The 26,641-nt window shown below is 52.8% G+C and overlaps 7 protein-coding genes across 7 annotated transcripts; 3 read left to right on the top strand and 4 right to left on the bottom strand.

Moving 5' to 3' along the window:
• Positions 1-1,062: 1,062 nt before the first annotated feature.
• Positions 1,063-1,594, top strand: N0V89_003759 (uncharacterized protein; the record flags this gene model as incomplete). The annotated part of the gene is made up of 2 exons (XM_056212557.1): positions 1,063-1,188; positions 1,241-1,594. 2 exons carry the CDS (start codon positions 1,063-1,065, stop codon positions 1,592-1,594), a joined length of 480 nt encoding a protein of 159 aa, XP_056072865.1.
• Positions 1,595-2,223: 629 nt separating this feature from the next.
• N0V89_003758 (uncharacterized protein) lies at positions 2,224-2,511 on the bottom strand (the record flags this gene model as incomplete). The annotated part of the gene is made up of 1 exon (XM_056212556.1): positions 2,224-2,511. The coding sequence occupies one exon, from the start codon at positions 2,509-2,511 to the stop codon at positions 2,224-2,226; it is 288 nt and encodes a 95-aa protein (XP_056072864.1).
• Positions 2,512-3,040: 529 nt separating this feature from the next.
• Positions 3,041-5,461, bottom strand: N0V89_003757 (uncharacterized protein; the record flags this gene model as incomplete). The annotated part of the gene is made up of 1 exon (XM_056212555.1): positions 3,041-5,461. The coding sequence occupies one exon, from the start codon at positions 5,459-5,461 to the stop codon at positions 3,041-3,043; it is 2,421 nt and encodes an 806-aa protein (XP_056072863.1).
• Positions 5,462-5,965: 504 nt separating this feature from the next.
• On the top strand, positions 5,966-10,582 carry PDS5 (Sister chromatid cohesion protein pds5; the record flags this gene model as incomplete). Its single annotated transcript, XM_056212554.1, has 3 exons — positions 5,966-6,313; positions 6,363-8,222; positions 8,270-10,582. The coding sequence occupies 3 exons, from the start codon at positions 5,966-5,968 to the stop codon at positions 10,580-10,582; spliced, it is 4,521 nt and encodes a 1,506-aa protein (XP_056072862.1).
• Positions 10,583-13,030: 2,448 nt separating this feature from the next.
• Positions 13,031-14,877, top strand: N0V89_003755 (uncharacterized protein; the record flags this gene model as incomplete). The annotated part of the gene is made up of 5 exons (XM_056212553.1): positions 13,031-13,185; positions 13,897-13,970; positions 14,020-14,161; positions 14,216-14,660; positions 14,722-14,877. 5 exons carry the CDS (start codon positions 13,031-13,033, stop codon positions 14,875-14,877), a joined length of 972 nt encoding a protein of 323 aa, XP_056072861.1.
• Positions 14,878-15,224: 347 nt separating this feature from the next.
• Positions 15,225-16,971, bottom strand: N0V89_003754 (uncharacterized protein; the record flags this gene model as incomplete). Its single annotated transcript, XM_056212552.1, has 2 exons — positions 15,225-15,307; positions 15,357-16,971. Coding segments are annotated over 2 exons (1,698 nt in total), but the record flags the coding sequence as incomplete, so codon positions are not given.
• A 2,572-nt stretch (positions 16,972-19,543) lies between these two features.
• Positions 19,544-20,978, bottom strand: N0V89_003753 (uncharacterized protein; the record flags this gene model as incomplete). Its single annotated transcript, XM_056212551.1, has 4 exons — positions 19,544-20,247; positions 20,309-20,527; positions 20,576-20,704; positions 20,828-20,978. 4 exons carry the CDS (start codon positions 20,976-20,978, stop codon positions 19,544-19,546), a joined length of 1,203 nt encoding a protein of 400 aa, XP_056072859.1.
• Between the last annotated feature and the right edge of the window lie 5,663 nt (positions 20,979-26,641).

Raw genomic sequence — 26,641 nt, 5'->3', positions numbered from 1 at the left:
AAAAAGCAATACAATGTGATGTGTTACACACGATACAGGAAGGCGGCGACGAGGTTGGTGATGCTATTCCGAACTATGACGACAAGGTGAGGTTGGGGACGCGACGCCGCGGCATCGTCGCGCTTGGCGTGAACGGCTGACTAACACGTACACGGCGTGCAATTCTCCGCCTCCCACGTATCCCCTGTCATGCAACGGCTCTTTCTGATGCAATCCCGCCGCTACGTTTCAACTTCATTGAAACATATCAACCCGCTTCCATCCCGCTTCGTCATCTGCCGCTGGTTGTTCTCGAGCGACGATCGTTCAAGCATGATGATGAACGGCTCGGTCTTGCCATCAATCAGGCCCACGCATGAAGCGCAAGTAGAGACAGGATAATATTTCCCAGATTGCGTTACACGCGCGTGTCTAATCGAACGAGTGGCCAAGAAAAGACAAGCCACCAGACCGTTGAAAATGAAACAACCGTAGCCATCGAACCACGAGCCGGCTCCAGGCTCCACCCTTGCATACCATCCATCCCTCTGAACCACGCTCACGCGTTATGGCTGCGCGCTCCAAGCATTCTGAGGCCACCGTGGTTCATGCGCCCTGCCATGGAATCCTGCGCTCGCCTATGCTTCAGGCAAAGCGAACCCGTGTAATCCTGCCAGAAGGGACCGCTACGGTCTTTCCTTACTGCAGATCCTGCCCCGTTCAATTGCTGGCTTGCCGGTTCGGGGCTGGATCAAGGGGAGTACGGGCGTGACGGCCGTTCGGGATATAAGAGGAGGGATGTACTCGATCAGAGACGGGTAGGCGAGCCTGGGCTTTCGTACTCACACTCTTTGCTCTTCATCTATACGGCCCTGCAAGGCGGGTATTTGCCGTGTTCTCTCGCTGTGCGCATTTACATTCCCTCTTATTTTCTCAACCCTCTTTCCTGTCCTGTCTTTCTTGACGAAATTCTTGCGCTCATCTAGCGACAATCTTGGAGAACCATTTTGACGAATCCTCCCTGGCCTGGAAGACGGAAGTCGATTTCGCGTCCTAGCTACACATTGCGGACCAACTCCCACAATGCGCTTCTTCACTCCACTGGCCTTCATGGCGTTCGTCGTTTCTGTCTGCGCAGTCCCCATCACACCCTCCGCGCCCACCCTCCAACGCCGTGCCGAACAATTCCGCCTTCAAGGTCTGCAAGAGGTACGTACCGTCCGCCCCACATTAACCCTTACACACATTAATCAATCCCCAGCACGAAATAGCGGAGAAGCTTACGCTCCCATCTACCACATCTGCCGAAGACATATCCCTACCCTTCTTCTCACACCTGAGCACCAAGTTACGCACACTCCTGCACGACTGCTCCGACTCCGGCGACCACGACGACGATGTCTCAGGTGACATTGCCCCGGGGAGTCTGGAGGCGCCACAGATGCTGCCTCGTCCCACGACATTATCCGAGCCTTCCGCCTTGGGGAGATTTGTGGCGTTTTTAAAGAAGGGCGATGAGGAGAAGAACTTTGCGTATGAGGGGAAGGAGTTGGAGTTGAGGCGGCCGACGGGGATGAGGCATTGGGGGGCGGCTGATAAGTGGAGGCTGTTCTAGGGAGGGATGATGGGAGGTTTATTCAATATGTTCTCTGATTTGGTTTTCTACTGGTAGATGTCATCCGTCCAATATTTATATCAGCTTTTTGAAACATCATGATCCCTTGCGAAAAATTTCGCTCCATAGTCTTCATCCTTTGCTTATCTTAACATGTTCTTCGTGATCGGTGTGTCGCAATCGTCCACCTCCACAGCGAACACTTGCGCTTCTATTTCAAGGTTCCCTACTCTCAGAGATGGGTGTTGAAGCACTGGAGCCTTAATATGGAAGAAGAAATATACTTGAATTCACGTAATACTCAACTCGATGGCTGACAAAAGCAAACGCAGGGCTCGCGCATCTGCATTCACCGTACCTCAGGTCGCGTTTCTGTACTACTCAAATTTAGAAAGACAAGACAGAATAGGACTGACAGCGTCGATCGATAATCCGCGAGGCTGGTTAACATTGACGCGCTACAATGCAAATCTGCATTCCAATGCTCGCCAAAAATGACCATTAGGGTTAGGGTCGTCCGTAATCGCATACCTATTGTATATATCGTAAGGCATTTTCTAGCATTGGAACCACAAGCTTCTCCGCGTCAAACTACTGGCTCTGGAGCCTACATCACCTCTAGTGGGCTCCTACAATCTCACAAAACCCCACTCCTCCTTCACGCCTTCAATTTCTTTGATGGGACCGCCGAGCTCCGCAGCAAACTCCCACTTTTCACTCTCCTCTGCCGCTCTTCTACTCTTCTTGTATAGCCGCAACCACACCGCATCCGCGTTCCTCTTCTCAAGAGCTTCTTTGACCGTCTGGTCGCTTAGGACGGGATCCAATATATCTAGCACATCGTCGAAGCGCTCTTCGCTGATCCCGACGTGTTCAGAGATGGCGCAGAGGAGATGGGTGAGGGAGTTCCAGAGCATGCGTGTGGGTGTGGTGGTGTAGGTTTCAGTGCGGATCGCGTCCACGCTCGGATCGGTATTTGGCGGGAAAGCTGCGGAACGGGTTGTGCTGGCTATATTGGAAAGCTCAGTGAGACGCGTGGTTTTCAACTGTCCTTTGCTCGCATGAGCGCGAGGGTTTATGCGGTCACCGCGACGCTGTCCAGTTCGTTTGTATATTTTTTGGAAGATGGGCCATGCGCTGTCAATCCGACTCCGCACAAACCCTCTGGCGTACTCGCACACCAACGCAACGACGTCGAGCGCGCCTGCTACTATGTAGGCTTCGTGATCCTCTAATCGGGGGAGCAAGACAGGCCAGAGGGTATTTATAAGCGGGAGGAAGGAGTTTTCGTGTTTGGCGAGGGCGGGGAGGGTGGTATGAAGGAGGGAGAGGAGGGAGGTGCGGAGTGTAGGGGATGAGGAGGTGAGGTAGTGTTGAGTCAATTCAGAGATCTTGAGGAGGAGAGAGAATGTCAGAGGGGCAGGTCGTGGTGGCTCCTCTTCTGGTTTAGGGGGGTTCCTCCGGTTGAGATGACTCTTCTGAGGGCGTGGAGGGGTCGATGAAGGTCTCTGGGGAAAGGTCCTTCCATGGTCTTTGTGGGAAGGCGCCCCGTGGTAGCTCTTCCAGCTCTTGAGCTTGCTCGTGGGTGCGGCGTTCGAGATCCTTGAGCTGCTGGAGGATATCTGGGATTTCGGGTTCCTCGAATTTCTGCACAGCGGACGACGTGATAGCCAACTGCGGTGCCTTTACTCCTTCCTCGGCCATACCTTTCAGGACAGAGAAAAGCAGCTCAACCAAACTTGGATAGCCGTGGTATCTCTCTAAAGCGCCAAATATGCTTCCTACAAGGTCATCCAGGTATGGAAGAAGCGATGGACCGCATAGGCGCATCATCATGAGGAGGACCTGGGGTGCTTGTGGCGAGACGTCTCCGTAGCTGAGACGGAGGCCAACAGCGTTAACGATGTAGTCCACATTTGAGATGACCAACTCGCCGGCACTCTCGTACCCACATGATTCGGCGATTATGTTGAGGCATGTGATTGCATGATTTCGAAGCTCAGCGTTGGAGCTACCCAGGCAGTGCAGCACAGGATACAATGTTTCTGTCAGTTCGGCTTGGAACCCGGTCTTGTAACGTGCTGCTTGTAACGCAAAGACTTCCAATGCAAGCGCTTGAAAGTGCCAGTGATGACTCGAGGTGGTATTCTGCGGACTGAGGACCGTTAATGCGTGTGAATACAGGTCATCAAGAAGCTCTTCCTGAGCGTTTGAGCCACCGAAGTCCACAAAGTCGTCTAAAGAGGGTTTAAAATGCAAGGTATCTCTGAGCAGATTGACAGAGATCCAAAATGATGATAATCGGCTCTCTTGCGTTCCAACATCCAAGACGTTGACGAGCTCTTGGGTGATTGTAACGGCAGAGTTGGACTTGGCGAGTTCGCTAAGTAATACTCTGAACTCCTTCACCATGTCGTCCTGCCCTTTCAAACGAAACTGAAGAGGTGGGAATGTTGCTGAAGCAGCCGTCCCAGGAGCCAGCTGTTGATCGAAAGAGATAATTGGTGCTGCTTCTCTTATGGCTTCTCCGCTTTTGGAATCGTTGAAGACAGCCGACACGCCGTCTCGAAGATTGTCTGCGAGCAGATCGTCTACGAGGACCTGGTCTTCATCAAACAGCCGCAGCGTAGTGGAGATTTGGTGAATCACTTGGCGCCGCCCGGCGTCGTCTTTGGATTGCATCAGCCTAGGCAAGGATATTATCCAACCATGTAGACTCTCTTTTAGGAGATCAGAAAGCTTGACATCAGTGAAGAGCATCATCTTCAAGTCTCTCTCAGTCGTATCAAGTGAGCCCCCACGCCCTGCCAGTATGACCATCGTCTCCACAGCCATAATGACGCAATCTGCAAGAGAGATCCGGCACTCTTGTACGATGGTAGTGCAGAGTCTAAGTAGAGCTTGCCGCACCTCAGACTTATCGTGATTTCGCAGTTTCAATACATTGCCGAGAGCAATCTTGATCTGAGAAGCGGTCGCCTGTAGCCATGAAACCGATCGTAAGGTCTTGCTGCCATTCTGTGAAGCTTCGGGTAATGATTTGGGCAGATCGTTGGTTGCTTGGTCGCCCAGTAGACGTAGGAAAAGGACCGACATGACGTCGAGGCCACGCTCAAGCACACGGAAACTTGCACGGTTAGAGCTGCTGCTGGTCAAGACCTTTGTAAGCGATGATACTATCCTTGGGAGAAAGCTGGCAAGAGCGTCTAGGTCGTCGACTGCAGCGACTAGGGCTGATGTTGCAGCAATGGCCTGGAGCTGCACGCTGTTGGACTTGCTATCAGTGAGGCTATCTAGCATCACTAATACTGATTCTCCTAAGGCGGGAATATTCGACGTTGCAGCAAGCTGCTGCTTGCCCTTGATAGTCCGGGAAGATTCAGTGAAGAGCTCAGTGGTGCATCTGAGGGCCAAAGATTGCAGCTCTTCCGATGATCCTGCGACACCACTATCGGTAGAGGACGGTTTAGCCATGAACGTAAATAGGATGAGTAGCTGTCCTGATAGCTCCGGGGCCAGGGATCCTCCCCATCCTGTTCGAAGAAGGATCGAGATGCATTGCAGGCAGAGTTCCAACGCACGGACAGGTACTGTGCGGGAGATTCTTAGGACTTGGGATATTGGTACAAAGACATATTCGGACAGTCTTGAGTCTATCGCGTCTGGCTTAACACTCAGCGCCTCAAGAGCGTTGAGCAGTTTGGACAAATTTTGGACAAGATCTTTACGTCCATCTGGCCTTTGAGCGAGGGTGGCTGTGACCTGCAACAGCTCGATGCATGGTTGCTTCAGCTGCGGAACGTTAGTCGAGCTCTGTACAAGTTCAAAACTTGTGCTGACCTGTGCAAAGATCTGCTGACGCTCCATAGCAGCACAACAGAACGCTATCGAGCAGGTAGTCCTCTGTCATGTGACGGCAAATGCAAGGCTGCCTGATGTGGTCTAGAATGGAAGTCCATAGGTAGAAGCGGTTGTCCGCATCGTATGGTCGTTGCTTTGCGAGGTTGGATTTGCGTGCTTTTACTTGTCTCAAAGCCACGAGCCCATCGCTGTGAGCCGAAATGACAGCTGCGCGATGATGGATAGGATCCAGTACCTGAAGTCGAGTAGCGTGTAATTGATGGTCTTGGCGGCGCGCGCAGCCTTCGAAGCTTTTGAAGCACGTTGACGCGTTGGCCTTAGCGCGTAACTGCATGGTAGCTCCTCTTGAGGGCTGCCCACGCCGTCATCATCACACCCACGGCTGCGCATACTAGAACGCGCCCACGCGTCGCCGCCAATCCACCGCACGGCACACGCATAGCTGCGAGAACCCATCCCGGACACCAATAGCCACCGCGACACAGCGCATTCGCAGCGCAGCCACGCGACATGGCTTCCCGCAGCCGGCGTAGCGCCGCGCAAGAAGTGGTAGAGGAAGAGGAGGAGCAAGAGGGCGTTAAGAAGCTGAAGTTCAATCAGACATTGGTGGGCAAACCGGGTAAACAGATCGGCGTGACAGAGCTACTATCGCGGCTCAAGATGTTGTGCGACGAATTGCGGGACATCGACCAGGAGGAGGCCGACACCGAGTCGCTCACGCGCTCTGCGAAGGAATTGGCAAACCCTAGCCTCATACACCACAAAGATGCCGGTGTGCGCGCTTGGGCAGCATGCTGCATGGTCGAGATGTTCCGCCTGTTCGCACCAAACGCGCCATACACGGCTTCCCAGCTCAAGGTGTGCCTCCCCGCCCGTACTGAAGATAATCGTCACTGACATGCTGTAGGACATATTCACTTTGATCGTCACGAAGATCCTACCCCTGCTCGGGAACCCTTCGCATCCATATAACAGCCAGCACATGTACATGCTCAAATCGCTGGCGGAGTTCAAGAGCATCGTTATCGTCACCGATATCCCCGGCTCCGCCGCCCTTACCCAGTCGATCTTCATAACCTGCTTTGACGTCTTATCTGCGCCGTCCAAAGGTTCGAATGGCGAGGAATTGAGCAAAAACGTGGAACACAACATGACCGAGATTCTGCGCATTCTGGTCGATGAGAGCGTTACCATCGCGACCGAGGTGGTCGATGTCATTGTAGCGCAATTCTTATGGGCTGATCCGCAGTCGCTGGCGGCTTCCAAGGGAAAAAAGAATGTTCCCGTGGATGCAAAACAGTCGACCTTGCGTCGCAAAGAAGCGCCGCCAGCATACAACATGGCCAAGAATATCTGCAACATGTACCCAGACAAGATGGCCCGTCTCTTCGGAACCTACTTTGGTTCCATCATAGTTGACTTCACTTCCGGGAACGCGAAAACTGTGCGCGCTGATGACTCCGACGACGAGGGAGACAAAGGCCCTTCAGAAGATGACATCAACGAAGCGAGCAAAGCCCATCGCTTGCTCCGAGAGTTGTGGAGAAGCGCCCCAGGATGCCTGAAAGAGATAGTTCCCCATCTTCAGGATGAACTGGCCACAGAGAACGTACAGCTACGTCAGCTTGCAACAGAGACAATAGGTGACATGATCTCTGGTATAGGGGCTGCGGGCCCTCCACCACCTCCGGACCTGGATCCTGCTGCATATCCTTCGCAAAGTCTTTCATCCTCTTCCGGCGTTCGCGCCTACAACTACCTCACTACTCCAGCGTCTCTTAATTCATTTTCTCTCCATCATCCAGGCGCTTACCAAGCCTTTATCTCACGCAAGAATGACAAGTCACCTCTTGTCCGCGCGTCCTGGGCAACCGCAATCGCTCGAATTGTAATGACATCGGCCGGTCATGTGGGCTTGGATCCCGAGGAGGAACGCACATTACTCAAACATATTGCCGATAGTCTCATTGATGGCGATGACCGGGTCCGGCTTGCTGCTGTGAAGGCGATTGAACACTTTGAATTCAATGACATCGTGCGGAAGCTGGGCGTCAACGGCAGCGCATCCCAATCAGGTTCCATTTTGTCGAACCTGGCTGACCGGGTCAAGGATAGGAAGCCTCCAATTAGGACCGCAGCAATCCGATTACTTGCCAGGATTTGGGGTGTAGCGGCCGGAGCTATCGCTGAGGGTAGTGTAACCATGACAGATCTATTGGGACCCATTCCTTCTCGAATTCTGGATGCGTACTACGTCAGAGACCCCGACCTCACTGTGCAAGTTGAGTTGGCAACATATGATTCACTTCTACCACTCAACTACCCGCCGATCAAACCGAAAGCTGCTGTAAATGGCGGATCTCAAGTAGTCAAGGATAGCCAAATGAATGGCGAACAATCCTATACCGAAGCTGACTTGGACAAGATCCGAGCCGAACGACAACTTGTCTTGGTTCGTGGATTGGATGAGAGGGCAAAGAAGGTTTTCTATGCCAACCAAGGGAATCAAATCGCGCACGCTACCTACATGGAGCACTTCTTAAGGTTATGTGAAGAGTACAACGGTGGTGTCGTAGAGGGTTCCGAGAAGGACACCAAAAGGAAGTTAGACGGCCTGATCGTATTTTACGCAAAGACGCTCCCAGACGCTGCGCGGGCGACTGATGATCTCACAAAGTTCGCCAAGGCCCACGACCGCCGAAGCTACCAGCTCATTCGGTTCTGCATGGCTCCCGAAAGCGATTACCGCAAGATCTTCAAATCAATTGTAAGTAACCGTCGTACGGTCATTGAAACGGGCTAATTTCGGTGCAGAAAGAACTTCGCAAGAGGATCGAGGAGAACCCGCCCAGCCCTACTTTATTAGAGACTTTAACGCCTCTCCTGTACCGTGTCAGTCTGCTCTGTTTCAACAAGAGCCACGTTCCTGCGATCATTGAATTTACCCGTACAGATGACAAGGGTCTTGCCGCTACAGCCCATGAGGTGCTCAAAGAAATTTCTACACAGCACCCCAAGGTCTTCTCTACGCACGTGAAAGAATTGTGCAAAACGCTCGAAAGCGAAGCACCGACAGAAAGAGCCACAAATCCTCCTGGTGCGGTTGATGACCTGAAGGCTCTGGCTAGCTTTGCGAAAAAGTTTCCCAAGAAAATTCCGTTGAATGCAAAGGATGGCCAAAAACTAGTCCGAGGTTTACACAACTTCGCGTTATACGGGTCCCCTCCAAAGGCGGCTAAGCACGCTATTACCATTCTTATGTACAGCCACGACAGCAAGAAGAGGCAGGCGAGGGAAATTCTTCAGAAGAGCATGAAGAACTTCGACTACGAGTGCGACCACTGGCTAACAAAGCTTGCGGCTCTCAGCCAGCTCGTACTTCTCGCACCAGACGAATGTGAAGGGGACATCGATGCTGTTTTCACGATCGCAGTTGAGAAGGTGCTACTTAGACCGCATGCGAACTCTGATGAAGTCGAAGAAGAATGGACGGAGAATCCAGACGATGACATCGTTGCACGGACTTGGGCGCTCAAAGTTCTTGTCAATCGTTTACTAGCGTATACAGGGGACGAGGAGCGTACAGACGCTTCTGACCATGTGTTCAAATTACTCAATCGACTGGTCAAAGAGAACGGGGAAGCTTCGAAGAAGAATCCTACTCCGTTGGCACACCGAAATCGTCAGCGACTTCTAGCTGCCAACTTCCTTCTGAAGCTAGCCACGGTACGGCGCCTCGATAATCAGGTCACTCCTGCCGACTTTAACCAACTCGCTCTTGTTACCCATGACGCTTGCTTGCAAGTTCGCAAAGGTTTCGCGATGAAGCTGATGAAATACCTTGGACAAAATCGACTCCCCACACGTTATTTCAGCATCCTCTTCATGTATGCGCATGAGCCGGACGCTGGACTCCGGAATGTTTTGACAACATGGATTCGTTCTCGACGAGCGATCTTCACGTCTCGGAAGGAGACCGTTCTGGAAACTTCTGTCTTCGCTAGGCTACTGAGTCTACTTGCTCATCATCCCGACTTGGCGGATGACGAGAACTCCCTAACGGAGATTGTCAAATATGTTTTGTTTTACCTCAAGACGGTTGCGACCGAAGACAACCTCGCACTCATCTACCACATGGCTGGCCGGGTGAAGACGGTCAAAGATGGTGTCACTCCTTCTCGCGAGAGTGACGACAAACTCTACATAATGTCCGACCTCGCGCAAGCGGCCATTCTATCATGGGAAGACAATAACAGCTGGAGCATGCAAACCTTCCCTGGCAAACAAAAGCTGCCTGCTGGTATCTTCAGGCAGCTTGAGAGCCACGAGCGCGGGCAAGAGATTGCATCGAAACAGTATATACCGGAGGACTTCACCGACATTCTCGATCCTCTTGTACGCAAGACCATCAGAAGCAAGAAGAGGAAGGCTGGAGAGGGCGTTGAGAAGCCACGCAAGAAGGCAAAGGCCGAAAATGGTGTCAAGAAAGAGAAGATAAAATCTGAGAGGCCAATCAAGACGCCGCGTAAGAAAAGGAGAAGTCACGGCAGCGACGATGGAGATGACGGTGGCAGTGCGGTCGCGCCATCTTCAGGTCCGAGGAGGAAGAGTGGTCGCAAGAGCAACATCAGCAAGAGTTACTTGGAGGTCTCGAGTGACGAAGACGAAGATACCCAGGCAGGTGCCGAACAAGACGAGAGTATGTCTGATGTTGAGAGCGAACGGGAAGAGGAAGACGTTGCGATGGAAGACAAAGAAGGAACCTCGCCGATTGAGGAAGAAGCTCCTAGACCAGAGCTGGGGTCAGAAGGTGAAGCGGAAGCCGAACAGGAGTCGGCATCAGAGCCAGAGCCAGAGCCAGAGCCAGAGCTAGAGCCGTTGAGGAGGTCAAGAGGAAGACCCTCAAAGAAGTCTGAAGTTCCAACCTCCCCAGAAGCTCCAAAACGCAAAGCGGGTCGATCGGCAAAGGCATCCACCCCAGTAAAAGACCCCACTCTTGCAAAGGCAGCCAAGGAAGCAAAAGCGGCAAAGCCCACACCAAAGGGTAAAGCTAAGGAGAAGGCAACGGTAGAGCCAGTCGCCAATGGTACCGGCATTGTTAGGCGCAGTGGCCGTACACGAGGCTGAAATTATTCGTATATTGCTCTCCATGATTGTCTATGTACTTTCTTCATTCGTGCTTAAGATCACCTACCATTCAGTCACGCTACGGTTCGGTTGTCTTCAGAAACTCCGAGAATGTCAACGTTTCAACCTTTTTTGTTTTTGGGTCGCTATCATAGCGCATGGTTAATGAGCGATTTAGTCTGTATTGTTTCTTAAATAGTCGCTGTGATACCTTTTCTGTCTGCATAGGGCTGGGTGTTCGTGTTGTTTTGCAGTACGGCAGGAATTTTCGGACATGGCGGAAAGCAAATGTAGCTGCGGTGATTGGAAGTCAGAAACATACTCATTGTATTTACTACCTCTTACATGTTCTTGCGTCAGTGATAGGGCTTATCCGGGTGCAATCCAATCAGACATGCCCCTTTCTCCCAACTGCTGCACTCGTTCCCCCAGACGTATCGCCTTCTACAGAACGAACAAAGCCCAAACCGCAGCGCAGCCAAGTCAACCTTCACTCTACCGCCGTCTTCATTACCTCCCAAACCTCTATTACCATCTCTTTCATCCGTTCCCTCAATACATCCTCCCTATCCCTCTGCTCCCTACTCATCAGTATTCCTCTATTTTCCTTCCACTCCACGTACTGCTTTTTCAACTCCCATCTCCCACATCTCTCCTTGTCGAAAATACTAAACCCCAATTCCCGCCATACCCTTAATTGCTCCACAAATCCGCTATTCAGCAGCACACTCTCCCTCTCTCTTCTCACCATCTCCAGCGCCTCTTCATATCCTAAGTCCAAAGCACGCATGACGTGTGCGACAATGACCGCAGCGCTACGCGACTGCCCCTGCACACAATGCACAAGCACCCTTGGTTTGTCTTCTGCGACTTTCAAAAGGGCGGATTCAATCCAGACACAGATCCCCTCAAGTAGACAGACTATGTCTTCGTAGGGATTATCTTCTATTGGTATGTGCAGGTGTTGAATGCTCATCTCTGGGGGAAGAATGGGGAGGTCCCGCGCGGAGGTTAGCGAGAGGATATGCGTTATTCCATGTTCTTGCAGGATCTTTGGGTCGTTTGGAATTGTGATGTCGGAGATGTAGAGGTTGGGGATAGGTGTCGAGCTGATCGGGTCGGCGTTCATGGGGGAGATTTGCAAAGATACTGGCTTCCCTAGGCGCATGGAGGGGTTGTAGATGCAAGTGTGGTTGTATTCCGTATGAGAACTGGTAAATGAAGTTTTTGAGTTGACCGTTGCTACCTTCGGGGGTCAGACGATTGTGGCTATGCAGATGCATAGCACAGCCTCATCTTAGTGTGGTAGTAATCATTTTTGGGTGGTGCATCGTTGTCAATTGTAAAGCATCATCGCACGCAGGACAAACCGAATCAAACAAGGTAGCGCTGCTTTTCAAAAAGGTACAACCAGAACCATAGGGTATGAGGGCAGAACCTTTGCAAAGCACAATTATCACAACATGTCTAAGCTTCATCCCCGGGCTTTATCAGCATGTTGCCAGCCTCTATATTCGACGCCCTATAGTGGCTTGTCGCATAAGAGAAGCGCTGCAGAAGGGTTGGCCACTGACCTCCCGTGAACGAAAACGCTCTGGAGGAGTATCTTGTGGGGCATGGCAAACAACAGGCTGTTCACATTGACTAGCAAAAAATCACAACTAAACGTAAAAAAATAAACGGCGGATGTTGATGGGTTCCCAAACGCGATTCAACTTTGAGTGTTTTACATATGCTACACATTAATGCCGTGACTTCATGGGGCTAATTTTTAGTGGGTAAAAAGTAGAGCATTGAGCATTCGGTTGCCCAAAGCACACGTTTTGAACCTTAGGAACTCCTCCCAGGTGAATGATGTAGAAAACGCCGCAGTGTCTATATGCTTGGCGAATATGCAGTCTGATTGTACATCGGTCTGTTGTCGAGTCGCTCTTGTTGACTCGAGCAACTTCATCGCGAACCAACGTGCGGATGAACATGTCACACTGTTTGGACACTCTCTTAAATCCCATATCAGCAAGTCACACTGGAGCAGGCCGAGATAGGCTATGTGACTCTTATGCCCGTGAATCCTGCACCCCAGATTCCTGATATACTTATCCTGCGAAATGTGCGGGGAATGCACTTGGCAACTGGGAAAACTGCGAATGCCAGGTTTTGGCCAAGCCAGACCATGCTGCATACAGTACACGACTATTGCTATAAATCGATGATCGTCTGCCGATGGGGGCGTATCGCTCCACTATGTTGATGGCCCACGCTTTCTGGTGTTAGTAACATGTCGGGAAAGATATCCTGTAATTTCAAGGCAGCGGTACATCTGTGGGGTAAAGCATTGCAAGCAAGTCACTACACCTATAAGGATCGAAAGTACAAAGGCGAGAGCGACCCCGCCTCGGGAAAGTCGAGCCCTTGAATTTGGCACTGAACGAAACGTCACATATTACGATGCTTGTTGGCGAGAAGAACGACGTTGACCATGTTGAGAAGGCACAGAATCCCTCAAACCCCCGTAATCTGGAAAATCACCCCGAACAAGACTGGACTTTAGAGGAAGAGCGAACTATCGTGAAGAAGGCCGATTGGAGAGTGTTTCCCATGCTGTGCATTGTACGCGCGAGGATGCCATGTGACTATTACCCCTCTAACCATCTTTAGGTTTTTGGACTCTCCCTCCTCGACAGGACCAATATCTCTTCGGCATATATTGCTGGTCTAGCGACGGACCTGCAACTCACTGGACAAAGATACAACATTGCGTTGCTGGTGTTTTTCGTCGGTGTGTAGTTGTGTACGCACGCTATGAACAGAACTTGGACTGATCGGTACAGGTTATTGCCTCTTCGAGATTCCCTCCAATTATGTTATTCGTCGATTAGGTGCTAGGATATGGTTGTCGTTACTGATCACGGCATGGGGTGCCAGCGTCTTGGGTATGGGTTTTGTCAAGAGTTGGGAAGTTCTGACCGTTCTGCGCGCGCTCTTGGGCGTCTTTGAAGCGGGCCGTGAGTACCATTTGCTTGATGTGAGATGCTGCTGATCGTTGAAAGTCTTCCCCGGCGCAGTGTACATAATTGGGTCGTGGTATCGACAGTTCGAGACTGCGAAACGAGTATCAATCTTCTACATGGCGGCATTGTTGGCTTCGGGTTTCGGACCGATTGTCAGTCAAGGGATTCGTTGCGCTGGTAAGGTGGGCTGACAGCAGATAGTTCGCGTATGCCCTATCGCTCATCAGTGTTGGTTCGGGCATGTACAGCCAAGGCTGGCGCTGGGTGGGTTGAGAGAGACCACATTTGAACGAGAATTGATAGCCGTCAGATCTTCATCGTCGAAGGCATTGCCACGGTCGTAGCAGGCTTAGTCGCATCGTTCTTCCTCGTGGAATGTGAGGCCTGCATTGCATTCATACCCATCAAACGACTGACAACATCCAGTTCCAGAAAAGGTCGGCTTCTTGACTAATCGTCAGAAGCACATTGCTATTACGCGAGTGTCCATGGAGAAGTCGGGCAAGCAAATCGAGCACGCCACAGTCAAAGAGACACTACGAATGATATGTGATTGGAAGCTGCTCATGTAGTCAGTATTTCCTAATCTAAAAGCTTCAAAATGCAAGACTAACGTCCACAGTTCCATACAATACTTTGTAGCTGCATCAAGCGTATACTCGTTGGCTTTTTTCCAGCCCATCATCCTGCGACAAGGAATGGGCTTCAGCTACGCCAAAGCGCAACTGCTCTCGTCGCCACCGTACATTTTCACTGTGTTTGCTTCACTCGCAACCTCCTGGCTTTCAGATAAGATTCGTTTGCGATGGCCGATCCTCGTGGGCCAGTCCATCATTGCTATCATCGGCCTCCTCCTCGTTCTGTATCCAAAGCCTCCAGCTGCCAGGTACTTCGGTTTGTTCCTTGCAACCTGGGGAACGCAGGGCAATGTCCCAGCGTCTCTGGCGTACGGCAATAATCAAACTGCGCGGGTCCAGAAGCGTGCTGTCGTTGCCGCTGTTATGATCTCGGTCGGGGCAGCTGGCGGAGTGACTGGTAGTACAATATTCCAAGCCAAAGATGCGCCGGTGAGTGATAGCAAGCGTGTCCGACGCGTCTGGCGCGATAGTTGCTAACCATATTGCATAGCAATATCTTCCAGGAATGTGGGCGACCATCTCGATGCAGATACTATACTCAATCGTCACAATCTGTATGTCTATGTTTTTCAAGCGCCAGAACAGGCTTGCAGATGATACGGGGAAGACCCTGGAAGGTGTCGAAGGGTTTCGTTACGTCCCGTAAATTTTGGGTGCTTGTCCAGGGATCTTCGCAGCTACACCCCAACAGCTGCCGAATGTCCAACGTCATCTTGAATATCAATGCTTCATCGACTTTGAGACTTTCATGTGCTGTTTATGGCACATAGCACGGGCCTGCTGCTGCAGACAGTCGATGATCACGCCATCGACTTTCTAAACTCTACAGATCTCGCGGTCTCTGCAACGGTAAGTCCTTTAAAGTGATCTTTACCATCTCCGTCACGCGACACCCACACGCCCTACTCGCCCACAGCATCCTCCCAGTAATAACCCCATCTTTGACCATTATCCCTAATCCATCTTTTCTATTGACGCGGTAGTTCAGGCCCATTATTCTGTAAGCAACCGAGCCTCTGACTTCACTCGGTTTCCTATGCAGCCCAGCCCGATACACAAAGGTGTTGTTACAGGAACTGCACCTTGCAGCGAAAAGCGTCGCAGGATTCGTATTATGTAGCGTACCCCCGTGCTCGAACATAAAGTCTAAAGGCGTAGTATGCGGATGACTTAGTGGGTTTGTCCTATTTAGTCCAAGAATATCGGCGATACGAAAGGCATGGGACAGAGAGGGCTCGGAGTAAAGTGTGGTGGTCGGGGCGTTATACCATTCTTCTAGCAGCTCCAATAACTGACTGCAGTTGTCGTTGTTGGATAGGATGTCGGTGATGTGCGAGGCCGGCATGTTGTACAATCTCGCGCATACAGTCTCTACGAATGCGTCTACCACTGGGCCGGTGTATTGTAGCGCGATATGCGCGCAGTAGATGTACGTGTCAAAGGGGCCGTAGCCGTCTGCTCGGACGGCGTGTTCCACTGTTCCAATTCTCTCTAGCTTGATCTGGGAACTTTCTAATTCAAAGGTAGATTCAGAATAGAATTCCGGGAAGCCAGTTGAGGGCTGTAGACCGAAGGCAAGGATGTCGATGTAGCCCGCTGTATGATAGAGTGGCGGCAGACTCGCAGGGTCTACGGGCTCAGGCCTCGGTACGACAAGTAACGGGCTATAGTCACCAGCTTCAAGGCACTTCGTTGCGACTGTCAAAGTCGCTTTTACTGGGTCTTCGGCTAAATCTCCTTGGCAGTCTGCCTTCACGATGCCTAGCAGGGCGTGGAAGAAGTCTCCTCTTGACCGGCACCCTCTTCGTGAGAGAAGACTAAACGCGCTTCCGAAGTCGATCTTCTTGCGCAGACGGGCGACGTGCAGTGGGCCTAGGTTCCAGGGTACGATGTTCGTCCCGAGTCCAGCCAGCCCCTCGAGAGCGTGAATATCACCTAGGAGCTCTCGCTCTCTATCCCAGACCTTGAAGACATCTTGGAGAAGTTCATCAGATGGGTAGATACTTCCGTCCGAGGTCACCATTTTGACTGTGTTACTGCGTATGTATTCCATCACAGTCCAGACACGTTTAAACCATGTCGCGTTGCATACACTTGTGATGCCCAGCACACGAGCTGAAGAATTCGTACCGTTGCGAATAAGGTTGATAGCACTGCTGTGGACGTCGTCGAGATGAACGAAGGTAAACGAGGCATTGGCGAAGACCTCGGGTATGGCTCTCAGGATGCTCAGTTTGAGATCGGTTTCCCATTGCGGCACACTTAAGTAGTCGTACCAAACTTCGGTGTCTAGATCTAAATTTCCGTCGAGACCAATGCGCATCCGCTCGACACTTTCCAATATGTGATTTCTTGCTGCCTCCTTTAGAGTGGTTGATGGTCCCTGCACATGTGCGTCTGAGACGGTCGCATTCCACACGTGGGACACTGCGATATATCTGATGCCGTGGAAACATTGGACGTGTCTGTTGTAGAAGACTATCTGGTAGTCTCGCGCTGTAGTGCGTATCGAATTATTTCGCCCCGTCGTCGTCGCGACGGACTGGAAGAGGAAGGTCCGGATGAGAGCCTCGTTATCAAACATGCCACCACAAGCGTAGCAGCGCAGACCTGAGCGATCATTCACCATCCATAGTTCGTCCAAATCGGAGAGTGGTACAGGTTTGCTCTGAGTTGACTCGCTCTCCAGGAAAGGATCGTAAGGGTGCATGTCTGCACTCTTAAAGCAATCTTTGAAACCCTTTGGAATCGAAGCAATAACGCGCAGCGTTCGTGTTGACCACCTCTAGCAGCAAGCGTAGTTCACTACTCGCAGGCGAAACCTTGAAAATGTGAGCTGCCGGCACCGCTCTACGGTCTTGTAGGTCGTCTTCGTAAGGTTGGAATATAGCCTGTTCCCAGCGTCCGGCGAATACAAAATGTTGTGACTGTATCGGTCAAGCGACATCAAGCAGACTTATTCGCACGGCCAGAGCACGGATAAATAGACTGAAGCTGGGAAGCTGGTTGCGTCCTCTTCCTGCGTGGCCTGTGGCAAGACAGGTATCATGATTCGCGCAGATTTGGGGGCCAATGTGTCCGGACGCCTTGCTGACGTGGAAGGATCCTCCGTGGTGCTATACTCGCTAGTCTTCCTATGGGGACTGACTAAAATGAAAATCCACGTGTGGAACACTTGAACATGGGGCTTGGTGGACACATTCTGTTAAACGCCCTAGTTCACATGATTAGCAGTTAGTCTCAAGGGACAACGTCAAATCCACTGTGCACATTTCGGAACCTCAGAATTTCGCCATTTTCGATTTCCTTGTGATAACCTATCATACACCATGCTAATATGCTACCAAGACGCGGGTCCCGCCTCCCACTCGCAAACAGAAATCATGGTATCCCGAATCCAACACTATCCCAGCATTTTTTTGTTCGCCAGTAGCCGCCGGAGTAGAAGAAATGGGTGTGGCGGATCGAAGAGATGATATTGTGTGAAAGATGGTGTCGCTGCAGCAGAGCGCCGACCAGTGTAGAATGATGTGATGTGGTCGTATAGGAGGTCGGACATTTATGCGGAGAATTTGCGCATGACCTTGGCGATGACTGTTCCGATTCATTAGAAGCTGAGCGGACGCTATGATCGAGTTGACGTACCATGGAGAGCAACAACGGAGAAAATGAACACAACGGATAAAGTCATGACCACGACGGGGGTCGACCTTGAGCCCGGGGGGACTCATCAGTGTAAAGCCCTGTAACGCCTAATTAGCCATGGTCCTCAATGATGACGATATCCTCCTAGGGCATCAATTATCGGCCAATTTTACCACCAACTTGTAGTGCAACTCCTTTCCCATCAATCTATGCTTGATAAAGGGAATTCCACTTACTCAGCATAGTGCTGGAGCTTCCTCCTGCACCAGCCGCACGCGTGCTGCTGGGCCTCTGGTTTGCCGACTTCTCGGCGCGGTCTGCAGCAGCCTTCCTCCGCATCACGGTCGCAGGGCCGCCCGGGGGGCTTGGGGGACGCAGGACGCGCGGTGGTAGAGCCCTGCGCATTGTTGACGGGGGAGGTCGGTCGTGGTGAAGACTGGGGCTATATGTTAGCTCTGTGCTTGCAAGGGAGATCGCGATGTGGATGTGTGGGTGGGCATGGGGCTTGGTGACGACAGCGAGAGCGCTGAATGCGTAGCGAACGCGGCATTGGAAAAACAGCAGAAAGCTAGCAGCGCAGTATCGACTTGCTGTCGTCCTCATCCCAATCCCTTCCTGAAATGCGCACGCATCACCGCGGTCGCATGCCAACCCAGCTTTCCAAGTCCGCCTATGAAAGATGCAAATTCGTCCCACTCACCATGATTGATCCTTGCGTATTGAGCCGTCGAGGTAAACTGAACCGAGGGGTGGGAATGCGATAGCGGGAGGATTGGCGTGGATGGGTGTGGTCGATGGAAGTGCTACAGAGGCCACCTAGAACATTGGAAGGTCCCGCTGGGGTTGGTCAGGGTTAGCGCGGCCGGGGCTCGCTAATGAGGAGGAGCCGCACGGTCTTGTCACGTGATATCTTTCAGCGAGGACTTTCACTAGTTTCAAGCCTAAGAACGACTAATGCATGACAAACAGAAGAATAACGGAAAGGTTACAGCAGTCCGTCTTCTCGAGATGCGAATTTGACAAAATGTGTTGGGGAAATATTCCATTGCCTTGCCCAAGTCAAAAACTATTCTCACTCGCCCTGCTCATCCTCTGTCAAGGCCTAATCGAAATGAACGTACAGCAGTGAGTGATTTGCTGTAGGTACACTACACCAGAGCATTAATGGAATGACCAACATAATCACAGCAGACTGAAAAAGATGTGCCCCCAAGTTGTTTTTTCATTACGCCAGTTGTTGCTGATCCCCTTTACATAAATAGAAATCCCAAAATATCAGCCAGAGCGAGGGACAACTCCTCTCCCCCCGTAAAGGAGAGACCGCCCGTTCAACCACCCAGATACGATTAGGAAGCCAAATCATCCATCCCAAACTCCCCACCAGATCCCAACCCAAAGAGCCATCCTAGCGATAGGTCCCAACGTTCAAAACACCCCGTGTTGTAGCCCCGTTCAAAAAGGTATATCATCTTTGACCAACCGCACAGTCGAATGCAAGTACGCCCATGAAGTGAGACTGATCCTAAGGGTAATTTTGTTCACCGACCGCCCAAGATACCTGCTCCGCCCAATTTGGAAGACCGACACTGTGTGATATGCCCGGGACACCTGAAATGCAGAAACTCCGGATTGTGCATCAAACTCCCGATCTCAAACATTCGTTTGCGCTAGCCCCAAACAGAGGCTTGGACGCCGTGGTTGGGGGTGTTGCCCCAGGGGCCCTTGTTCCAGCCCATCCCGAGGCCCTTGTTGTCCGTGACCGTGGAGGAAGGGTTCAAAGACGCGGACGTGGTGGGATTAGTATTAGCATTTTGTTCGCTAGCGTTGTAAGGATTGTAGCTCAGAGGCGACGGAAGGGGCGTAGTCCTGCCCTTGTTTAGAGAATTACCGGCGGGTTGACCCTGGTTGGCGATGGGACGCGTGCCGATAGGGGCAACACCAGAACCGTTCACTTTGGAGCCTTGACGAGGAGGAGAGCCACCAGGGGACGAGTTGGATGTGCGACTGGCCTGCTGAGCGTTGTCGAAGAGAGCGAACGCTGGGTTCTGGCTCGACCCAGGAGACGAATTGCTGTTGGCACGGGCCTCCTGCGCACCGCCAGCGACATCCTTGTCCCCTCGTGTTGGCATCTGAACCGGGGCTTCACCAGTAGCGCCGGGAGCTTGCATGCCAAACGGATCAAAAGCCAGTGGCGAGGGGCCGCGACCGGCCCCGGAAACGCGAACGTCCTGGCTCGACGTCGGGTTGTTATTGTACAATTGGGAAGATTCGCCGTACAACGCGCGGTGCTGGCGGGCGATGAGCTCGCGGCGCTCGTCTTCACTCATCGCATTGGGACTCATCGAGCGGTCGGATTTGGACCCAGAAACATCTGCATTACCCTAGTTAACCACCATCCTTCTACTATTATTGCCCAGATTCCGAGTCCTTACTTCTATGGTACTGCTGCTCTTGGTGGTAGTTGCGCAGCTCGCGCTCACGCTGGGCCGCCATGCGACGCTTCGCCTGGGCCATCTGGTCGGCATCGTTGGGACGAGGACCGTAGTTGCGCTGGTTCTGGTAGTATCCCTGAACGTTGGACGCGGAGTGGGAGCGCGATCCGTCGTACTCGCTCACGGAGTGGTGACGCTGCGATCCGCTCATGCGGGGGTCTGTTGGCGTCAGCCGGTCGTTGTGTGGTGGGTGTTTGTGGGCCGTACCGAACTCTTGATACGGACGCGGACCTCCACCCGCAACGGGCATGGATTCGCGACGACCTCCATACTGCGGGAAGCCGAAGCCCTTGCCGGCGCCGCTCTTGGCCAGGTTCTCGATAGCCCGCTCGACGTCTGCAGTCACACATCAGCCCATGTCCGCCCAATCTTCCACTTCCGAGTGCCATCCCTCACGACTCCAAGAGAATTTGGTCCGTTGTCGAGGGTGACAAAGTTGCAGGTGAGGGTGAGACGTACCCTCAAATTGAGAGGCGAAAGCAAAGGCATTGAACTCGTCGCGATTGACCGTCGAGCTCGCTCCTGCGGCTTGTGTTATGATTTGCTCGAATGGCTTTGTTTTCAGCGTGGTGCCGTACCTGAGCGCGACGGTGGCTGCGGCTGCTCCCATGACGCCGATGCTTGACGGCCGGGGGCTGGCCAGGAGGACGAGGGGTCCTGCTGGTAGTATGCCATGGCTGCGAGTGGGGGTTCGGTGCGAATTACTGCTCGGAAGCCAGAATATCGAGCCCGTAGCGGAGGAAGGTGCCGGATGAGGGAATTCCGGACAGGGAAGCGGCACCTAGACAAAAGGTCAGTCACAAAGACGTCAATTGCAACACCAGTGCGCGAGTTTGCAGCAAACAAACAAACAAGACAAAGGAGTGCGTAGCGGCCAGGTCAGGGTCGCAGAGATTTTCCCAAGAGTTCGGGTCGCGCCGCAGACCGTCGGCTGGGGAGGCTTACTAGTGAAGGGGAAGGTGAAAGGTCCAACTGGCGCGGCGTACAAACAGGCACGAAGGAGCGACAGCCCAGCTATTCACCACAGTGAAAGCGGCGAGAGAGTGCAGGACTCGAGGATGGGAGGAGATGTGGAGAACGCCGCGTGTGAAAGCCTCGAGGTCCTCCGTCCAAGGGGGTCCGCGAACTAAATATCGCTCTTAAATTTCGGCTTAGCTCACGGGCCCACGTCGAATGCACGCAATTAGGCTTGCCTCCCGCTCTCTCACCAACGTCTCCACGCAAGTCATGTCAAGGGTCCGCCAGCCTTGCCTCGGAAGCTCCGCCATCACCATCTCCGCAGGCTGCAACTGTGGCCGTTTGCCAGTGCCGGACAGGCGGCCACTTTGCAGATGACGTCCGAAAAGGCGCCTGGCGCCAGCCTCCATCGAGCTGCGGGACATGCATCTCAAGCGCGCACCGCCGCTTGGCTGGCGATATGTCGCCCGGCAGCCCTTCGCCGTCGTAAAGGACCGTGATCTCCTTGATTTCGCGCCGGTCTCCTTTTCCCGTCTGCACGTGTGCTCGTTCCTGGGGACCCTTCTCTGCGGGCGGCCTATATCTACGAGTGATGCTGCCCTCGACAGCCGCCGTCCTCAGCCCAGCAGCCCGTTCTGCGTCTGCAGCTGCAAACGCTCCGCTCCCCGGCGCAGAACGAGCGTCTGCCCTGCTGCTGCACGCTACTGCACACGACGTCTGAAAAGAAACGAGTGTGGGTTGGCATTGGCATCTGCACACCCCACCTCTACTACTGCCGTCCGACCCTACGCCCGTCGCCGACCAATGCTCGCGCTTCCTACGCCGTCCTGGTTCGGCAGGAGACTGCATCTGCTGCCAGTGTGATCATCGCAGCCCACCGTTGTCGCTGACCATGTTTTGACTGATGGGCATGGCGCACCAATGAGCTGACCCTCGAGCAAAGTAGCTCATTTTACGCATCTTGCAAGTCTTCCTGTAGCATCCACCCGAGGCGTGCCATTCCATCATCGCACGTCTGCGCCGGACGCTCGAGGACATGGAAGACGGAATGATGCGCGATCGTGATGGTGGATATGGCCGCATCATCTGGCCATGCAGTGCATCTGGCGTGTCGCGGACGATGCAATGTGCAGCTCTCCATCAGTGACGGTGCGCGGCGTTGATGCCAAAAGTAGTTGGGAGCGTGCAGCCACCTCTTCTCTTGCGGTTACAGCGCTTCTGTGAATCGACAGCCCAGCGCCGGACCGTGCTGACAGACCGTTCACACTTGCAGAAGTGCATGGTACGCGGCGCGGCAACCGTAGCCAGCACAACCCTGGACGCTGGTGGAGCGCATCGTATGCCAGATATCGGCCTTGCTGCCGTGCTGCGAGCCTTACGGGAACTCCTCGGGTCGCTGCGGAGGTCAGCTTCGTACAGTTCGCAACAGTCTCACTTGTCGCACGTCTTACCTGAGTAGCAGTGAGCACCGTGCGGTCCTGCGTCGGCGGAGTCCTCTCAATACGTACCATCGTAAGAGTTGGGCTCTGCACAGCCGGAGCTCTGCTAGTACGAGAACCGCGATGGGGCACGTTCCGCGCTTCGGACTCCCTTCAGGCTCACTGGTCGGTCGCTAATCCCTGCCGCCTACTCACGTCTCCCTCGCCTACACGGTACGTTGCGACCTCCCGTCCTGATGGCTAAGTCAAGGCTCGAGTTGCAGTTGACTATATATCTCTACACGTTGCCCTTGCTCAGCTCTCGATGCTCGGAAATCGGTCTTGTACCTTGTGACCACATCTCTCCTAATGTGCCCCATTGTCTAGTCACAGCCACTCATCACGCGCAGAATCAACTGTTACCATGTCTCAAACAGCGACCGTGAGGTGCAACCGAGCTTGACTTTATGCTGGAAGCTTCCCCCCACACAACGTTGCCCATTCTCCAGTTCTGGCGGATTCAGTGGACGTACGGCCACCGGTTGGACCGACCGCAGCCACGGTTCACTCAAACAGGGTGTGAAACGGGGTCGGAGACACTCTGATCACCAGGAATACTCACATCAGCAATGGCTTGCACTCTTGAGGTGAATGTCCATTCACAGGAAGACTTGCGACCACCGTAAGAATGTGAGTCGCAACTTCCCCATGATATTGACTAGTCACACCACGCCTTTTCCAATGTTGAGTACTGTCATTCACGCCTTTGTTTGCTTGCGCGACCACGTCCACGCCCCACGGTGCCATATTGACACACACTGTCCTGCCCCTCCTCCCTTCTTCTTTTGTCCCTGGACTTACTCCCTTGGATTAACTATACACTTTGAGCGCATGCTACAGGCCGCGAACGGATAATGTGCTAAATGGCATCGACAACACCGTACCTCTTGCAGCTACCTCCAGAGCTTCTCTTCGGAATTAGCAACTTTCTGCCGCCGGACGGCATCCTAGCATTGAAGCTCACTCACCCGATTCTCAACAGTACCTTGCCGGCACTACCGCGCCTCAAGAACCGCACGCTAGATCCATGCGCTCGATTAGCCATCGAGAGACTTTGCACTCCACCAAACGAGGACCGTCACCAGTTACGATGTATCTGTTGCAAGCACATGTATCCGATGGCGATGTTTTCATCCTCGAGTAGCCCAGCATGCCTGCCCCTTCCATTCGAGCCGGATGCGCCGCGACCTCAAGTGGTGGAGCTCCCGCCATCTTTTTGCGCCTGGCATGTTGGTCGCCTTGCCCGAGTGATCCGTACCGAAGCTGGCGGGAGAAACGAATGGGCGAGTGATGTGGCAAGAATGTGTATGCATAACGGCTGTATCGAGGGCTGGCATGAGTGCAACTGCGGGTGTAGCAGCTGCGGCCACAAGATGGTCAGGACGTACACCCGATATGTGAACAACAAAAACGAATGCAAGAAATTCCAATTCTGGCGGAACACTGCGGCTGGAGCAAACGAAAACCCACAAGAGAATATCGCCGGACGATTGTATGTTCAAGAAGAGTGCTGGAATCCAAGTAAGTTTTACCTCATCGGCGCAGGTCAGATTAAAGTTCCAGGCGTACGTTGTGATGCGTGGGCTGACACAGTACCAGGCGCCACACCGGAAAAGTCGTTCATCCAAATGCCCGTCTACTATCAAGATTTGGCCAGGTCTGATCATGGTATAATGCGCAATCATACCGAGGCTGGCCGTTCTTACTCTGGAACAACTAGCTCCCTGAGCATCGACATCGACAAGTACACGACTGCCGGTGATTTCCTTCGTTCGATACCACCCTAGACTTTCGTCATCACCTTTTGCGCCATGCCGTGTTCCTCTTTTTAATTTCTTGTTTGTATTTCTACTCCTTACATCCTTGACTAATGCCTAATTCCTGTCTCTTCTCCAATTCGCCATCATATGCACTTGTTGGGTTTTCTTGCAACCAGCTTCCAAGACTAATGAGAACCAGCCATTGCGCAGTCATCAAGACCACACCGCCCCACATCGAGACCCTAGTAAGGGTGCTGAAACTGGATGCGCAGTCGTTCAGCCATTGTTCGTCCCATCCAAATCCATTGTCTAGCTCTTGGCACATGCCTCTCACGAAATTCTCGTCATATCTCAATTGCGATAGGAATGGACTGCTTGATGCAAATGCAGACGGAAGGGAGTTGATCAGCAGCACGGTACTGATCAAGGAAAGCGTGATGGCGTGGACGAGGAAATATGTTGCAATGAGAATGCGCCGCCTCTGCTCCATGGTCAGTGATCTTGTCTTCAGTCGGTACTCAAGCGGTGCAGTGGACCACCACCGCACAAGACTTGAATGTATAGAGGGTGGCGTACATGTACTGCACCCAACAACCCAATGACACTCGCCGAAGCAGCGACCAAGTCGTATGTGGCTACCCATGAAGAACCCCAGGTTTCGGCGAAAACGGCTTCAAGCACGACAAAAGTGGCAGCATGTGCCATAAGCGTCACAGACGGCAGTATGATCGCGAGGGCTCTGTACACGGATAGTCAGCCACATATCCAATGCAAAAGCGCATACACAGTCCGTCAAGCTTTCGCGACAGTCTTGGTGGTGAGCTTGGGATGCAAGCCACGGAAACCGACTTACCGACCCTGCGGAACGTCAAGGAAACTCATAACAAGGTGAAGCGCGGATTGGCACGACAAGCTGAAGAAGGACGCTCGCTGCGTTTCCGAAGGTTTTATCTACGTCTCGATGCGGTCGTCGCGGAAGACGTCTTTTCGCGCCGTGACCGCGTATCCGGGCTTTCCGTCCGATGGATCGCCGGAGCACACTTTCTTTCGCACACGCTACGTCATGCAGCACAGATTACAGATCGCTGTCGCATAAACCCTATCATATGGACCCACACAGTAAACGAAACAGGCGCGTCGCAGACGGGGGATCTCGAGCTCCGGGCGAGGTCTGCGTGAAGATGAACGATGGCGGGCGAGGAACATGCTGCGAGCGTTTTGATATGATTTAGTAGCTACATAAGCCAGCGCAGCGCATGCAGCCGGGAATGGGCGGGGTCGCCGCGAGAAGGCAGAGCTTGGACCGCAGCGCATGGCTGTTGGATTTGGAGCGAAACCTTGTCATCTTGCCCATGACAAACCAGCATGCTTCCATCATCGTCAATCCAATAAATCGTCGACTAATCGTCGATCTTACTCCGCGACCACCCAAAGCTCTTTAACTCCATTGCAGAGGCGCATCGCAACCGCAACGTATCTCCTCCCGCACTCGACAATACTGATGGAGGCTCTGCTTCCTCGTGCCCTGGATGCCAGCGGCACAGTTGGACGTCGCGGACCGAGCAAATCGGCGGTGTTGGAGCGGGATGTTTGCATGGCATTGATTGGGGCTCGCGGGAGATCGGCACCACGAGGGGCAAGTGGGCGCGTGCCGCTAACTCAGCATGTCATCTGATGACCCCGTGACGCGGACCCGTTCGCGGAATTAAGCGTGCGGGCAAGACATTGCTGGTGTTGACTACTGTGCTGTTCACCGCTACATGATTTGTAGTGCAAGTATAGGACCACTGTAGCCGGCGAAACTGATCGATCATCTTTTGAGTAGGTTGTCGCGCCAAGGAGTCTAGATGTTGTTTGCGGACTGTGGGAGGTATTCTTCCGTTCAAGAGATCGGAAGAGTCATGATAGGCGCGATAGAGGGGTGGCATCGAATAGGCTGTTTCCAGCCTCAACGACGAGAAGGCTTCCCGGAAATCTCAACTCTACGAAGTTAGCTATGTTTGCGCCTCCGCTTCTCATTAGCACGAAAGCTCAGGCTCTACAGAAAGAGGCTACGCCAAAACAGAAGACAACAACGC

This window comes from Didymosphaeria variabile (genome assembly GCF_027946475.1).
Source record: "Didymosphaeria variabile strain IMI 356815 chromosome Unknown scaffold_3, whole genome shotgun sequence".
NCBI lineage: Eukaryota > Fungi > Ascomycota > Dothideomycetes > Pleosporales > Didymosphaeriaceae > Didymosphaeria > Didymosphaeria variabile.
This window is presented reverse-complemented; position numbering and strand designations above follow the sequence as displayed.